At 44.5% G+C, this 16,836-nt stretch overlaps 1 protein-coding gene across 1 annotated transcript in view; it reads right to left on the bottom strand.

Annotated features, from left to right (window-relative positions):
- Positions 1 to 1,151: 1,151 nt before the first annotated feature.
- Positions 1,152 to 16,836, bottom strand: part of LOC109372188 (uncharacterized) — a 50,363-nt gene continuing 34,678 nt past the window's right edge. The window contains exons 4-7 of the mRNA XM_019625175.1: positions 14,953 to 15,076; positions 4,224 to 4,433; positions 2,126 to 2,192; positions 1,152 to 1,229 (exon numbers count right to left, since the gene is read on the bottom strand). Coding sequence (XP_019480720.1) covers positions 1,152 to 1,229; positions 2,126 to 2,192; positions 4,224 to 4,433; positions 14,953 to 15,076 — 479 coding nt within the window. The remainder of the gene's footprint in view (positions 1,230 to 2,125; positions 2,193 to 4,223; positions 4,434 to 14,952; positions 15,077 to 16,836) is intronic.

Below are 16,836 nucleotides of genomic sequence, written 5' to 3'. Positions count from 1 at the left end.
GTTCCAAGAAACAGCCCACGGACCCTACACTCCTCTCATTCAGTACCGTTGTAGGAACAAATCAGGATAATGGTTGTAAAGGGTTTTGAAAACACAAGAAGTATAATACAAATGCAAAACAATGTTTTAATTATTATTTTATTAGTCATCTGTTACGTTTTATTGTATGGTTTGTAACACATTGTTGATTGTTAGTCCTCAACAACAATAACAAAACGAGTGCTAAAACTGCCTTTAAAGACTTTTTTTTAACTCTAGCTATCGCTGTTTCATCCCAAATCCTGAAATCTGACTGTTTAAGGATGGGGTCCAGGCATATCGTGTTACAGCTCTCTAGGTGATTCCGCCTTCAGAATCTCTGCACTGCTCTGACGAATATTAGGTAATGGTGGTTGAATAAATATAACTCATTTTAATGCACTTTTTTAAATTGAGAGTTTTAAAAACATAGCAGTCCTTGTAAATTAGCAAGGTAAGAAATGCGAATAATCTGCCAGTTAATGAATCCTTTTATGTGGATTTTTTTTAAGCAGTAGTATATAATTTCTCTGCTTCTCCTGTCACTCCTTATTGCAGGATCTCTGTCCCCCTTAAAACTGGAGGTGTCCAGGAGGCATCTCACAGGTCATCAGAACCCATCCCCAAACTGCCAGCATGGCAGCTTCCTCATCTCTGCCCCGCAGTGAACCTCGGAGCTGGGATCTTAACCGAGGCCACCTCCAAAGTCTGTGCTCCAAGACACAGAAACAGGGAGAGAGGAAGAGAAAGGGAATGAGAGAACGCCGAGCACTGGAGGGAGGAAGTCTTTCCAGACCTCAAGGACAAACGCGTATTGGAATACAGACTGAAGAATGGACAGGATTTCTAGAGGAAAGATGAAAAAACAGTCCAGGCAAATTTCAAGCCCGTTGAAATAGCTGACTGCGCTGTCCTACGCTTTGACTCAGCAAAACGACCAAATTAGATTCCCATGACACATAGAGGAAACATAGTTTCTTAACCGTTTGCACGGCTCAAGGGGCCCTGCAGACAGCACTCAGAGAGCTGGGACAGATAACTCATGCCATTAGGCAGGAAACAGCTTCTCCCTGGAATCTGTGGTGACTCTTCATCATGGCGCTCTATTTTATTTCTTTCCTGATGATGAATATTCATGCATTTAAGACACACAGTATCAGATAGTACTGGGAGCGCTTTTTAAACATCAAATATCTCTTCAGGGTGCCCGTCTGTGGAATGTGGACAGAAGCAAAGGGTCAGGCCAGCAGGAAGCGATCTGGCTGGGTTTGCATTTATGTGTCTGACACAGAGAGATGCTGTTGGGTTACTTTTGCACGTTCTAAGAAAATAATACACAACAGCTTCATCAGCAGGACGTTACATCCTGGACCAAAATCTTATTGATGACACTATCATTCTATCATTGACTTCAGAGAAAGTGAACCTTGAATTAAATTTGGTTTGTACTTATATGACTATAATAGACTAGTTGAATAATTTTCTATCATTAATATTGAAATTATGTTATAGGCCCAGAAGCATTTCTTTTGAAAAATGCTTATTTTGAAGTTTGAAAAGTTATATGGGCCACAAGCTTTTTAAAAAAAAAATTATTATTTTTTTTCTTTTTTAAGATCCAAACTCAGTTTAAAATATAAATGAGAAGATTTGGGCACCGGTAGGCTGTCCTGGGCTTAACCACTTCTCCTCTTTTCACAGGTCACATGAGGGAAGACAGTCCCCAGTGTGACATTCATTCCCAGTCTTACTTTAGCCATGAAACGTCCTGGTTCCCCTTTCACAGGGCCACGAAGGACTCACTTCCCCACCTCCAAGTTCCTAAGTTCTGTCTATTTTTTTTTTATAATGTGCTCATTTAATTTGATAAAACCATGAATGTATGACAAGTGATTATTAAAAAAGTCATGAGTTGTCTTATACAGATAGCTTGAGATTGCCAGCTCTGTAGGAGCCAAAACCCATTTTGCTAGAAGCCCTCTTTGCATGTGTTTGCTATTGGTGTCTTCTTACGTGTGTAACCATCACAGTTCAAAGAGGGGAAAAATAAAAAGATCCCTCCCCGCAGTCACCATTGCTAAAGGTATTAATTCACGTTCTCACTTACGTGGGAAACAAGAATGCTTATCAAGGAAAACTCACAGCACTTCTTCCCTTCAACCTTGTATCTGGGCCTAACCAAAGACATTAAAATGAGAAAAAGAAAGAAATGGTATAAAAAGTGTAAAGTGAGAGGTAATATTTCCACAAAATTCCTAATTTGTAGAAAATGTATCACCATTCAAAATGCAAGCAAAACTTCTAAAGAGTTCAGCAATACCTTTAGGATAAAGCAATACCTTTAATGATAAACACCATTAAAAAACACAAAAAAAGTTTTGAATAGTAGGGACATACTTCTTGTTCTTAGATGGAAAGACTCATCAATATATCAGAATTTAACTTAAAAAATAAAACTCCAATTTAAAAAAATCAACAGGGTTTTCTCTTATAATTGGACACATATATTCTAAAGTTCATAAAGAAGAACAAAGAGCCAAGAATAGCAAAAACGTTTCTGAAGAAGGGAAGCTGACATGAGAGTGAGGACCTGCCTATCAGATAATCAATATCACAAAACCAGGGCCAGTTAGAGGCGTGGGTTCTGTTACAAGCTTAGGAAAGCAGACCAGTGCTTCATGAGCCCAGATACACACAGGTCTTGTCAATAAATATGAAACAACTGATCATCCATGTGGAAAATATTATATTCCTCAATCTCATCAATATACAGCAATAATTCAAAGTCTATTAAACACCTAGTCATGAAAAGCAAATCCATGAAAACATTTCAAAGAAATATAAACGCAAGATTTTATGACTTTATGTTAGGAAAGGATTTCCTGAAAAAGACTCATTTAAAATAACAAATTGTGAAGAAAAAGATAGGTATATTTGACTCCATGAATTTTGTTTAAGTTTCATTAAACAAATGACACCATAAGTAAAGTTAAAAGATAAGACACAAAGTGCCAGCCGAGTGGCTCAGTTGGTTAAGAGCTCGCTCAAGAGTTTGAGCTCTGAGCAACAGCGGTTCAAGTCCTGGCCTGAGCTGAGCTGCTGCTGAGCTGCCAACAGGTGGCAGGATGGCTCAGCTAAAAAAAACAAACAAACAAACAAAAAAACACATAAGACACAAACTGATAAACAACATATGCAATACTTAATACAAAGAAAATGTAAGCATTCAGAATCCACAGAAAGTGATAAATTAAGAAAAAGATAAGCGATTTAATAGAAAGAGAGACCAAGGATATGAACACAGTTCACAGAAGAAACAACGATGGTCAATAAACATTTCACAAAATGCTCAATCTCACTAGTAATCTAAAAAATAACAAGTAAACCAAAAAGTGAAATTAAACCAAATAATGAAATTAAACAATTTCACAACCATCAGATAAAGCAAAAATTTACACTCTAATAATGAGTTGATGCAGACATGGACAAACTTGACTTCGTTTATAACTGGTGGGAAGGGAAATTCTTACAAACACTCTAGAGAACAATGGGGCAAGGTCTAGAAGACTTAAAGGTGTGTCTACCCAAGATTTGGCAACCCCACTTCTAGGTATAGACCCCTGAGAAATTCTTCCTTATGTGAACTGGAAGACACGCACAGGAATATTCATAGCTCCGTCGTTTAGAACAATGACAAAGTAGAACCATCCTATAAGCCCTTCAACAATCCAATGAATAAATGTATTTTCTAATTAGCACAGGGGCAATTACTATGTTTCCGGGGTACTCTACTGAAAGGGCTTTACAAATATGAACTCATTTAATTCTCAAAACAACCCCATGAGGTAGGCAGTTTTTTCTTGTTTTGTGGTCACTCCATTCTTTATAGTGACTATTTTTCCCATTTTATAGATGAGGATATTGAGACACAAAGATATAAACCCAAGACCACACAGCTAGGTGTAATAAAGTCACACAAAGGAACTCTACAGAGCAAAGAAAATGAATGAAATAAAAATGTATACACAGCATTATGGATAAATATCAAACAGTGAGAAAAAGTAGGCTGTAGAATCTTTTCTACAGTAAGCTACCCTCACATGAGTTGGAAAGATGAAAAACAGCACTGCATTAGCTTCCTAGGGCTGCCATAACAAATTAGCACAAACTGGGTGGCTTATGACAACAAAAATGTGTTCTCTCACAGTTCCGGAGGCTGGAAGTCTGTAATCAAGGTGTCACGGGGCTGCAGGTCCTCCAAAGGCTCTAGAGGAGGAGCTTTCCTGGCTTCCTCCAGCTCCTGGTGGCCCCGGAATTCCTTGGATTGTAGCTGCATCTCTCCAGTCTTTGCCTCCATCTGCACACGGCCTTCTCGTCTCTCTCCTAAAAAAGCCACTTGCCGTTGGGTCTGGGGCCTGTTAGATAAATCCAGAATCATCTCTCCTTGAGATCTTCAACTTAATTACATCCACAGAGAACCCTTTTCCCAAATAAGGCTACATTCACAGGTTCTGGGGGTTAGGATGGGGACATATCTTTTGGGCAGCCACCATTCATCCCTCTTCAAATATGATCAGTAATTTATAGATACATACCTAAGGGACAAAGTAATTTTTTCTTAAAAGAAATCACTCATGGAAATGATAAACACCACACCCTTCTCTGGGAATGGAGAGAGGCAGGATGGGGATAGGAGACAAGGGCTATCCATAACGAGTCCTCATCTTCGTCCACCTGAAGGAGATACTGGCAAGGGTTGAGCTTTGCTAGGGATAAGTGGTACGTGTATACGTGTTGGTTGTGTTTTTCTCTGGAATTTTCTATAATTATGAAATATTTCATAATTTCTTTAAAATCGAACACCACCAAGATGTTCCCCCCCCCCCATGGCTCTATCACAGTATTTGGAGGAGTTACTTTTCACAGGTGCTCACCAGCCTTGTCCCCAAGCTGTTGTTAAATCTCTCTCGTCTAACGCATTACCGCTCTCAGCCCTCTGCACACCCACGGAGCCAGCTCTTGCTCGCTTACCTGACACGCCTTTCACAGTTCACAGCCTTTCCTCCCTACCATTTTCCTCACTGTAGATGCTTTTCTTCTCATTAGCAGTGTTCCTGCTCCAATAATGATGATATGCCCTCCAAATATCAAAGACGAATCAGACACTGAAATACACAAGCAAAACCAGCCAACAATCAAGGCCACCTCGTGATGTTTTCATGCTTCTACCAAATGCCTTATCTCACAAGTCTTTCAAAATCGCATTTGATCTTCTAAGAGACCAGTGCTCAGGCCCTTTGAGAGTGGGCGCCTGTCTGAAAGAACCTGGGGCATCACCACATTGATGGGCTGAGATTTGCTTCCCTTGGGGACACCTGACAATCGCAGCATCGTTAGCGCAAGCTCCTCTAGAGCACTGCTTTCTGTGTTTCTCAGATCCCCTTTCTACGGTATCCCCTCAGCCAAAAACGAAGGGGAACATGATTTTCCTGGCCACTGCCACCTCCAAAATGGAGTCACTGTTCTTCCTACACCCAGCCATTTAAAATCAAGACCATTCCCTAAGATGTGATTGTGACATTTCAAAAATTGCAATGGCTAAAGGAAAGCTTGGGTGGTTTCTCTGTATTTCTGCTTACAAGTAATATATATTCTCTCTCTGCCTCCCTCCCACCCACAATTCATGAGTAATGTCCTACTTTAGGTTGTGGGGAGGGCAGGGAATTGTAGGATTATTTATATGGTTCAATTACAAAAGTAACATAATCATTAAAAATAAAAAATAAAATAACTGTGATTAACAGTGTAGCCTTTAGAATTGGGAGACTTTAATTTGCTCCTCCAGTGATCATCTGTGTGACATTGAGCCAGGAACTCCGATCAGCCTCAGTTTACAACACCGGGATAATAATAGCACCTATCATGAATTTGATAGCGGCATTAAAAAATAATCAGTAAGCATTTAATGTATCTTAGCTGCTATTAATAATTAATATTAGCTGATATTAATATTATTAATGCCCTCTAAGTCAACCACTAGTATTCTTCTTGTGCACATTTGTTGTCTTTACTGGGATCCCAGAGAATACAGTGATGCCCTGTGGTCTGCACCACGTGAAAATTATATCGACAGGTGTGGCCAAAACTAAGAGAATCTTCTGATGCTTCTTTTTTATAGTTATTTTAAAAAGTATAATCACTGTTGTCAATGCCCTTTTCATTGCATCACCACGTTTGGACTATCCTGACTCCCTCCTTCAGGCATAAAGACCCTGTGGTGACCCAGGGCCAACACAGATAATCCAAGAAAATCTTCGCACCTCATGGTCAACTCATTAGCAAGCTTAGTTCCACCTGCAACCTCAATTCCCCCTTTCCATGCAACAGAACATATGCACAGGCTCCAGGGACAGGTGTGAACACCTTTGGGGGAGCGGGCATTATTCTGCCTACCACAAATAGACTCTGGAGTATCCTTCTAGCCCTGAAATATTTTTTCTGTCTGTGCTTTCCTTTTTAATTGCTACAGTGCATTTCATTGTATGGCTATAACATAAGTCACTGAACCAATTTCCTACCATGAAGATATTTACATTGCTGTAATTTTCAGTTCCTTAGCAGTAAAATGTATTTTTTTTTAGTTGATCTTTCTGAGAGGGCAACGAATGAGTTTTGTATCAGTTTACACTTCCTCCACACAGGGGTGGGCTGACGTTTCCTGATGCCCTCACAGACAGAAACCATTCTCTTTCCTTTTTAATCTCTGCCAAGTGGAAAATTACTTTCCATTTGCATTTGCCTTTCGTTGGTTTCCATCGAGGTTGAACGTCATTTCATACCTATGCTGGCCACTCAGTGGTCTTCATGTGTGCAAGAAATGTCTATGATTAGTGGCCTTTCTTGCCAAGTATGCAGCAACATTAACAATGAGATTTTGTGGAAGGTACCTTCACTCTTAATGAACCCCCTGGACTCGACTCCCCTTCCATCTCATGGTCACGACATCATTGAAGCCCACCCCGCTCCTACACTGCGGCATCCTGAGAGGGCTCTACCCGCACCGCCTGGGTGTGACACATTTTCTGTGCCCACTGTCACTTGGATGGTGAGATCATTTGATACAAGTGGTGAGATTGTTGTAGCAGTTCCCAGTCTCCAGTCTAGTTGATTCTGAGTGCCAAACCCTCTCGAGGTGATCCTTCCTCTTGCATCCTGGGTCCTTTGCATCCTTACATCTCCCACTCGTGTGTCGCTGCTGCGTGACCCTCCTTGACAGAATGGACTGTCAGAACTGTATGTCCAAACTGATAGAGAAATCCTGTGGCCTGATGTCTGGATCTACCAGAACTTTCATCTAGCATGTTATACCCAACCCTTGTTTCAGAAGCTGTTCTATTTATATTAGTCGTTATTACTTAACATCCTTTGTTTATTGTTCTTCCGGATAAAAACCCAATTCCTATGCAGTGCGCTGTACAGACCAGTAAGAAAACAAGGAGAGGCTCTCCAGGTGCTCAGGCATGGTTAACATAGGCACGCTTGTTTCTAGATTATATACGCTCTCATCTCTTTCTCCCCATATTCATTCATCTAAAGGGGGTGGGGGGCCAAAAACGCAGAACAAACAACAAAAACAAACAAACAAAAAACAGCGCGTCTTCTCATTTAGAATGCACCCCAGTGCTAAAACAAATAAAATAATATTGTGCAAATTTCCAGGAGAATTTGAACAAATATCATAAGACTCCGAAATGCTTCCATCCAACTAGAGGCAAGCATGTGGGAGACGTCACGGGAGGCAGGAAGTCAGGCTGCAGCCAGGCTCGGGGATCGCGAAGAGTCTGGGTCTCCAGCCCTCTGCCTCGTCACGGTGCATTCGTCCCAGCCTGGGGATGAGCCCTGTTTCTCTCATGTTAGAGGTTGTGTTTCAGAGGCCGCCCCACCTTTTGACCCTTCATTCTTGTGGGTCAATTTCAAAAGCTGAACTCAGCCCAGCACACCCCAATTCTGTTTGTGGATGATATCCTATCAATATCTGAATGTCGCCACCACTGATTTTCATAATTTCCCTGAAAGAACATGTTTTGACAGGCTGGATGTGGGTTCTAACCAGGGACCCCGTGTGCGTGACAGCTGCATGCTCAGTGGTTGGGGGTGGCCGCGGGTGTCAGGTGGCCTGGGGCAACCTGGCTCGGCACATGGTAGCAGGATCACCACCCCACCCCACCCCCACTCGCACTTCCTTATCTTAAAATGAGAGAATGATGAGGAGTTCCTCGCATAGTGCTTTCAGAAGTAAATAACACACGTGTAGTGCTTGGAGGAGTGAGCAGTAAATATTAGTTTAGCCACAGACGTCTGTCTGCACATACACAGGCATAGTAGATAAAGCCTAATGAGTATTTGATCTGTCAGTTAAAAAAAAAAGAAAAGCAATAAAATCAGTTTACAATTTAGGAACCAAGCGGCATCAGGCATGAGAGCTTCACTTTGCCTTTCAGACGTCACCCACACGCTTGTGGTACCACCCAAGATAAAGCTTCTGAAGATGGCAAAGGTCTCCTCCGTCTACCTCACTCTGGCCCAAAGCACATATGTGAAGCCTCCAAACTGTAATTCGGGACCTGGTCAAGCCTGTGAACTTAACCCTGTTTGTATGAGCATTGCTGTGAGTAAATTATTAGATGATTGAACACATTGACTGTTCAGATTAGAATTAAAGAGTAGCTTTTTAAAAAAATTCAATCTCATGAATATTCCTCACGGCACCTTCCAGCAACCTTTTTCTCAACAACATTTCCTCAATACTCAATCCTTATTCATAGTCCTACCTACTAGATCGAGGTGATCATTCACCTGAGTAACATCCTTTAAATTAAAAAGCAGGAGTCTATGTTTTCATTCTCTCAGTGTAATCACTCGGCTGTAATGGTACCGGAATCCACAAAATACATACTCACCAGAGGAGAAGGATTCCTCTTATAACGTGGACGCCATCCCTAATACGTGGTCCACACCTGAATCCTGATACAAGTCAGAAACGTCCTTCTGTTATGGGCACTTCACCTGGGCAACCCATTCTGAATTCTTGGGTCCTAAGAAACTTCTTACACTATCTGTTCCTTTAGAAGAACCTAGAAAACCTCACTTATGGAACCATGCTTTGCTGAGCACCTGCTCCGTCCTGAGCTCTCCTCTGGGATGTACGATGCACTTGGAGAAAGACCTAGGTCAGCCCTCTGAGGATGTCACAGTCTCACAGGTGAGGTGGGAAGGTGAGGTGGGAAACAGGACACAGGTAAAGGACGAGGCCGGCTATGCTGGCTCATGTGCACTGTGCATGGTCAGCTTCTCTGAGACGGGAGCTCTTCACTGAGACTTCACGACATAAGACATCATTCTTCCTGTGGATGGGATGACGGCACACACAGGTCTGCCAGACGGCCCGGACAGTGTATGGGGGTGGATGTGCAAAAAAAAAATCCTCCTCACAGCTGGTCACACCCCTCCCATCTGCACATGTCAGAACAGCTGGGAGCACATCTGCAGGTAGGTTGTCACTCTGGTAATGCGGCAAGCCCCTGCCTCCTGTGGACAGGCAGCGACTGTCAACCTCATCCCTAGAGACATTTTCCTGTACTCTTCTAAAAGCAAATGAGGAAAATATTCCTGCTGGCAAATGAAATCTGTTTTCCTGCCATTGCCAGGGGTTCCAGAGGAAACACACTGGGGAAGCAAATGGGGGATTTTCCTGCCCACCTCACCCAGGTTGGGTGCTGGTGCCCACCGAGAAAGAAAAGTGAGGTCAGTGATCAGGAACAGCTTGATCTGGAGCCCGACAGGTGAGGGCCACGCATCCGGACACCTCATCAATTCTAGGGCAGGCACTGCATCTTCACGTCTCCCTCCCTACCAAGGTGATAATAAAATACACTTCCTTATGTCAAAAGGAAACTACCTAGAAAAGCTGGCTTAGTGCCCCGGAGGGTCCTTGAACACACTTGGTGTTTACGGGCAGTGTAACCGCAGCACGTTTGGTCAAGGGCCTCTCCCTGTGAACAGCCATTCACCTGGCCGGGCGGCCAACTCGCAGCGAATTTTCCAAAGCTAGTCCTACAGACCACCCGGAAAGATGGTGATAGAAAAGGGGCCTTTGAAAATGACCATTTCATAATATATACATATATCAAATCATTACGCGGTACTTTTAAAATGAATACAGCGTTATAAGCCAATTATATCTCAATAAAACTGGACTAAAATTTTTAAATAAAAATAAAAGAAAATGATACATTTTCAGGGCCAGGGAGGGGAAAAAAGCCAAGTATAAACAGAAAGGGATCAGATGACAAAAATGCAGAGAAATATCAATATATGGTGTCATGTGGCTTTAGACCAATTGAAGCAAAGCCAATTTAAATGATTAAAACATCATTCACTAGAACATTTCTAAATAAATTACGTTTTTATTTTCATACACAAATGGAAACATAAATGAGACTAACAACATGACGATTAGTAAAGGTTCCTGTGACCGCCTTCTGATGTGTCAGCCTGGGGGGGCTACAGCCCCCAGTTTTCAATCACACACTCACTGTGTTGCTATGGACGGATTCTGTAGATGTGAGTCAACTCCGTGGTCAGTTGACTTTAGTTAAGGGAGGATATCCTACGTAATCTGTGAGCCTGATGCGGCCAGTTGGAAGACCTGAGGTTTTCCTGAAGAAGACATTCCAGGCGGGGACGGCAGCTTCAGCCCATTCCAGAATTCCCAGTGGACTCGCCATCCCCACAATCCCATAGCCCAATTCCTTGCAATACATCTCCTGATATTTATCTCGTGCTGGTTCTGCTTCCCTGGTTGAACCCTGACCCACGCAGTTCTGAAAATGCTCATTGTCGTTAATACACGAGAATGAATTAGTAGTAGTACATCGTGCGTGTCTAAAAGCTAGTGCTACGCAGCGTCTGTTTGAGTGGTTTAACTCAAACTGTGTTTGAGTGCATTCTTGTTTACTGATGAACTTAAAGTCTCTCTCAGAGGGAGGGCTCAGGAGATACCTTGCTAAGCCCAAGTAAATTTTAAAATTCAATTTGAATTATTCTGAACAAATTCTGTATGGGTAGAGTCTTAAGTTTCAGAATGTTGAGGGGTGGGGAACCTTCCCTAGGATTTAAAGCACATATCACACATGCACACACACACACACGCACACAGACGCACACGCACGCATACACACACAGCTATTAGAAGGTACCTGATCCCCACGGACATTTTCATTCATTCAAATAGCAATGACAACCTGAGCATCTTTCACTTTGTCACCTTGGACAAGTCACACAACATCTCTGTATCTCCAGCCCCTCATCTTAAAATAGGGATACAGTGCTTTCCCTGTAGGGCCATTGGGATGATTAGTTCAGGTGGTATTTTGAAAAGCTTAGAAGAGTGTCCACAGGTGGTACACAACATGTATTTGTGGGCTTGGGAGGCTGGCAAGGACTTCACAGAGAAGGTGTGAAGGTGCTAGAAAGACTTGGATTAGGTACAGAGCACCAGGCACAATCTTGAATAGTGCAGAAAACCTGTTTGAGCGGAGCTCAGGGGCAGGTGTGAGGAAAGCGCGTTACATTGGCCCTAATTAAACCATGGATGGTTCTCGCCAGCAATCCGAGGAGGGGAGCTGAGTCCCAGATTACGGTCAAAGCCGAGTCCGGATTCTATGTCTAAAGCCCCATATTCAAGATGTCTTCAAAACAACATGGTATGTTCTCCTAAAGGATTTTACGATTAAACCAGCTTGCAAAACAGCATTAGGTAAGACTAACTGGTTTCCTTAAAGCAGGATTCCCCCAGTTAGGTTACTGGTTAACCTATGAATGTGCTGGCACGGAGGGGCCACGTGAAGCAGTCCCCACAGTGGGCGACCCAACCTCATCTCCCAGGAAGGCAGCTCTGCGGTGCGCACTTCTGCAGATGCCAGTTGTGGGAACTCCGTCTTCTGAGTTCTTGATGCTCTGGCATCTGGGGCCTCACTGACTTCCAGGGCTGGGCCATTCTTAACGATAGCAAACCACCCACCTGGGAGCTCACCTTTCCTACACAAACTGACGGAGCCAGAGCCCACGCACCCAGCCTAGCCCAGCCCCATGTGGCTCTGACACTCCAGGAGATGCCGCCTTCCTCTGCCCTCATCATCCCAGGGCCGGGTACTGGGCAGCTAGCGGGGGCCTCTGTGCCTCAGAGACCCCTGCAATTTTTCCAACGAGCCAGTTCCAAGCCGGCTTGTGCTGCCTTGCCCTCACTTTCCTGAGGGAACCACAATCAAGCTTGCTTTCCCTCCCATCCTTTGCTTCCTGACCTACCCCCTGCGGCCCTGTGTGGCACCGTGTGGCATGGCATTGTCCCTCCTCTTAGGAATATTAACAAAACACCTCCCCATAGGCAAGCGCTAACCTGTTGCTTTCACCGCGGCCTAAGTAATGAAACCTACATTTTAAAACATCTGTCTTGGCAGTGAGGGCTTTTAAAGATTTTAAGCCCAAGAGAAACACCATTATGTTATAGAAGAATTCATCTTAAGCATCACCGCTATCCCACAAGCCAAAGCGGCGTCAGAGCCCCAGGAAGCCCACAACTAGCCAGAACATCTGATTGAGAGACACAGAGCCATCTGGGGAGCCTGAACCCCCACCTATCTAGAAGTCTTGACAAACGTGATGAGCCTCTGAAGCACACAGCGTATCAAAGAGGGCCGACCCTTAAACCCAGCTGGGCACCCTGGGACCGTGGGCCAAACCCCGCAGCCACAGGAAGCGACCATCAGTCAGCCCACTGCAGGTTCTTCAAGTGTTTCGATAATCCTGGAGGTCTGTGGCATCAGGACTTATGACTCACCCAAACTTCTCAATTGGAGGTACCCAAGAATTGGGGAACTGTCTTTGAACACTTTGGCCTTATTATTATTACTTTTTTTTTTTTTTTTTGCATCTGCAACATAAAGGCGTTGAATCAGCTATTTTGTAAAGTAACCTTCCAGGTCTGAAATACTGTGATTCTCCATTACTCCACAGAGCTACTAAGACCAGCAAAGTTTATACCCCTATAAAATGGTGCTAAGCTACAAACAGGATTAATGTAAAATTTTCCCACCTCTATGGACTTGTTTTTCTTTTTTTTTTATACTAGGCCAGCTCTCCAAAGTGCACTGCTCTTCTGTGAGCTACAATCACCTCTACTATTTTTTGTAAGCCAATCAAAATAAATAGTTTACTTTCAAAAAGGAAATGTGTGTTTTTCCAAGAGCAGTGCCAACCTTCATTCCACACCTTGCCCCATCATTTAATCAACTCTGAGTTTTATCTACACTTGGAAAAGATATTAGGGAATTATGACTCATGGCCCCACCACAGAGCTCTTTTAGGTCAAGAGGACGCAGGCTGCGCCCCCTCCCCCAAGGGACGCACTTGGCAGGGGTCTGAATGGGAACTGCAGTGACCTTTGCTTGAAAGTACGGAAATGAATCATAGGGTTTGACCACAACTACTAGCTCTCTCTCTACACGAAGAAACAATGATAAAACTGATGGTGGCCCGATAAGCAAACTGGAGTCAAGAGTGGAAGGCGGAAATACATCAGCTTGGTTATCTTCTGAAGGGAGGACTTTGCACCTTGACGGAAGGTGCTTTGCTGCACTGCCCTGCAAATCAGCAGCCTGTCGTTTCTCATCAGGTTGGACCTCAGGCTCCACATATGTAAAATATCAGGGTTGGAACTGCTGATGTCAAATTAATACCTTCATTAGTCATTGAGTATGGAGCTCAGAGCTGGGTCCCTTGACCATGCTCTTTTCCAATAAGAAAAGTAGATACCCGGTTGTTGCAAATTGCACCAAAGCAACAAAGAAGTATGATCCTTGCTCAAAGAAGTATTTCTACTCCGGTGGGGAAAGGACGTATTGTTGGGAGTGTTAATCTTGCCTCAGGAAGCCAAAATTGGAGGGCACGATGGCGCAACTGGAAGGAGAAAGAGAAGAACAGAGAAAAAGCACCTGCCGTTTGTCCCAGCCAATGGATTATCAGTCATGAGAAAGATAAAAATGATAACAAAGTATAAAAGACGCGCTGCGCTCCGCAGCAGTGTACAGAAGTAAATGAAGGCAGCTCATTAGGCGCTGCGGACCGCGTATTTCCTATTTTCTGGAGACTTCAGTGCTGTGAAGACTGCCTCTGGGGAAGGGTTCGGCTGCTGCAGTCCAACAATAGATTTATTCTAACTCCTGTAGGGGCCGCTGTACATATCCATTCAATATACATTTATGGAACAGCTATGTATACATAACTGAACAGACCACTCAGTGTCCATAGAGATAAATGACTCTTGCTGTTAAGAAGTTTGCTATCAAGTGAAAGAAATGGCTAACGACAACTCGCTATAAGTAACGTGAAGCGTAAATGGAAAGAACAACGGAAAGCGATTCTTCCCAAGGTCCTTATGCCATGGATGAGATTTCGGCTCAGCTTTAAAGAATGGATAAGATTTTGGTAGGCAGATTGAGAGGAAAAGCATTCTGGAAAGATGGAACAGACGGCGAAGGCACTCCTGAAAATGGCTTCCAAAGCTCTTCCAAATCTGATCTCCCGCTAAATGTCCTGCTCATAATTATTTAGGCGGTGTCTTTAGTGGGGGAAGTCTCCAAACACACTCACTGCATCTTTACATCCTTTTTGGGCAGCGCCATAGACAAGGGAGCCCACTGCCTCTTCAGATAAGTGTGTCAGCACTTAGAGTCCAGCTTCATAAGCCATCACTCAGACCTTCGGGAAACTAGACACCATCCCACCACGTGTGCGCTTTACTGATCCAGGGAAGTTAGCACTTCGATTGCAAGCTTGAGGGGCCTGGGAGGGCTGTGTTTGAGCAGCTATACTGACCTGTGCAGCATGACCTGGATGAGCTGTCGCAAAGGTGACCGATCGCAGCACAGCCAGCTTCCTCCTGGAGGACTGCGGGTCCCAGGCCGGCCCACTGGGGAGCAGCTCTCAGTACAGGTCGCATCTAGGAATTAACAGAGAGCATCTTCCTAGTGAAATAAGATCATTTCGAGCGACATATGAACATAAACTTGAGGAAGGTTTTGGCTTTGCAGATTTTTTTTTTTTAACCGGAATAGCAACACTTTCATGTCCTCTGAATTGTTAATGTTCTCTTCTTTTTTTTTCAAAAACTCCGAAACAGTTGTTTCAAAGTATACTAAAGAGGTGTTAAAGATATAATCGGTTAACTGTGGCTATATCTGGAGGGAGGGATTATTGGGGTTGTTCCCCTTTTCCATTTTCTACATTTTGAATCGTTTGAATTTCTCACAGAGCAAATATGTTTTTCAGAGTGCACATATATCTTTTGCAATCAGGAAAAGTAATCTTCACAGCTTGGAAATGTCCTAAAGCATTGTTCCACGTAAATCAAGCTCTTTGAGTCTTTCAGGGAATGTGTATTACATGTGTATTTTTGCCGACACCTGATGCCATGGACTAGTAAGTGTTCATACACTATTAACTGAGTAAAATAAGAAGTTGGCGACGTTCTTCTGGGCACCAGGAACGCGGTAGAAAGCATCACTGCCTCATCATCGTTCCGTAGCTGAACTCCACCGCGTCTGCTCCGCCTGCCTCGTGCAGCCCCCGCCTGACCCCCGGTGGTGTCCGGCGCCCTCGCCACCTGGATGGTAAAGCATGTTTTCACCCTGGTCCGCTGCCATACACCGCGGAGTGCACCCCGTCCGAAGTGGAAGGAAACCCCATTTCAGGGACACAGCGCCACCACTGCCTGCTCCTCCTGGGGCGACACTTACCCGGCCAGGCTGAGTCACCGGCCGCTGAAGAGTGCCCCTCCGGAGCCCAGTGGCTTTAGGAAAAAGTTGGCTGAGCGCTAGCAAGTTGTGCTTTTATTCAAAACTCGGGATCACAAATAAGCTTAAGCCTGATTGGGAAATTATGTCAAGAGGAAAAAAGAAATGCTGGAAATCCCAGAAACGCTTTCTGGTAACTGAGACACAAATTCTTGCGGTCCTGCAGACAGACGCCTGCGGGCGCAGCGCTGCATGGTCCAACGCGAGGCCCCTGTTCAGTGCTCCCGGGGGGAGATCCGCCGCGGGATGCTCGGCCACGGCCACCCGGGCACCCTTACACCCACACCGGCGCGACCCATGCTGGGCCCAGGGGAGACACGTCAGCGTCGTGGGCTCTGGAATGTCCCCTGGCTTGCAGACCACTAAGTCAACCGGCAGCCTGGTCCAGAACAACCAGAATCCGTGGTGAGTGACTCAAGCCTCTGGGGGTTTCGTGTGAAAAACCAGAAACAGCCCTAAGGGCCTGGAGCTCTGGAGAAAAGAGGCATAATTGAGTGTTTACTGATGAAGGTTTACAGGATCACAGATGCTCCACGCCCCCAGGATCACAGACGCTCCACGCCCCTTTCACTGACAGGCTCCCACTGCCTCACCGTTCCATTAAAACACACACAGGATGCTGGACCTGGTCAGTGCATCTTTGTAGCCGGTGGTGTAGGTGTTTTAACTCTGAGCCAACGGACAGCCCGAAGCTAGGACAGAGGTGAGAGAGGACTGAGGGTGGGAGCAGGCATGATCCTGACACACTGAGGGGACCCCGGGCTGCTGTCCCCCCAGACAGCGCCCTGGGCAGTGGGTTGTCCTGTGCGTGGAGGCCCCAGGGCTGCAGGACTGCGGGAACCACTGATGACATGGAGGACAACGTGAAGAATGAATGAAACGTGGCCACTTGTTTTGTTTTTCTTCT

The sequence above is a fragment of the Hipposideros armiger genome, unplaced genomic scaffold (genome assembly GCF_001890085.2).
Source record: "Hipposideros armiger isolate ML-2016 unplaced genomic scaffold, ASM189008v1 scaffold_618, whole genome shotgun sequence".
Lineage (NCBI taxonomy): Eukaryota > Metazoa > Chordata > Mammalia > Chiroptera > Hipposideridae > Hipposideros > Hipposideros armiger.
This window is presented reverse-complemented; position numbering and strand designations above follow the sequence as displayed.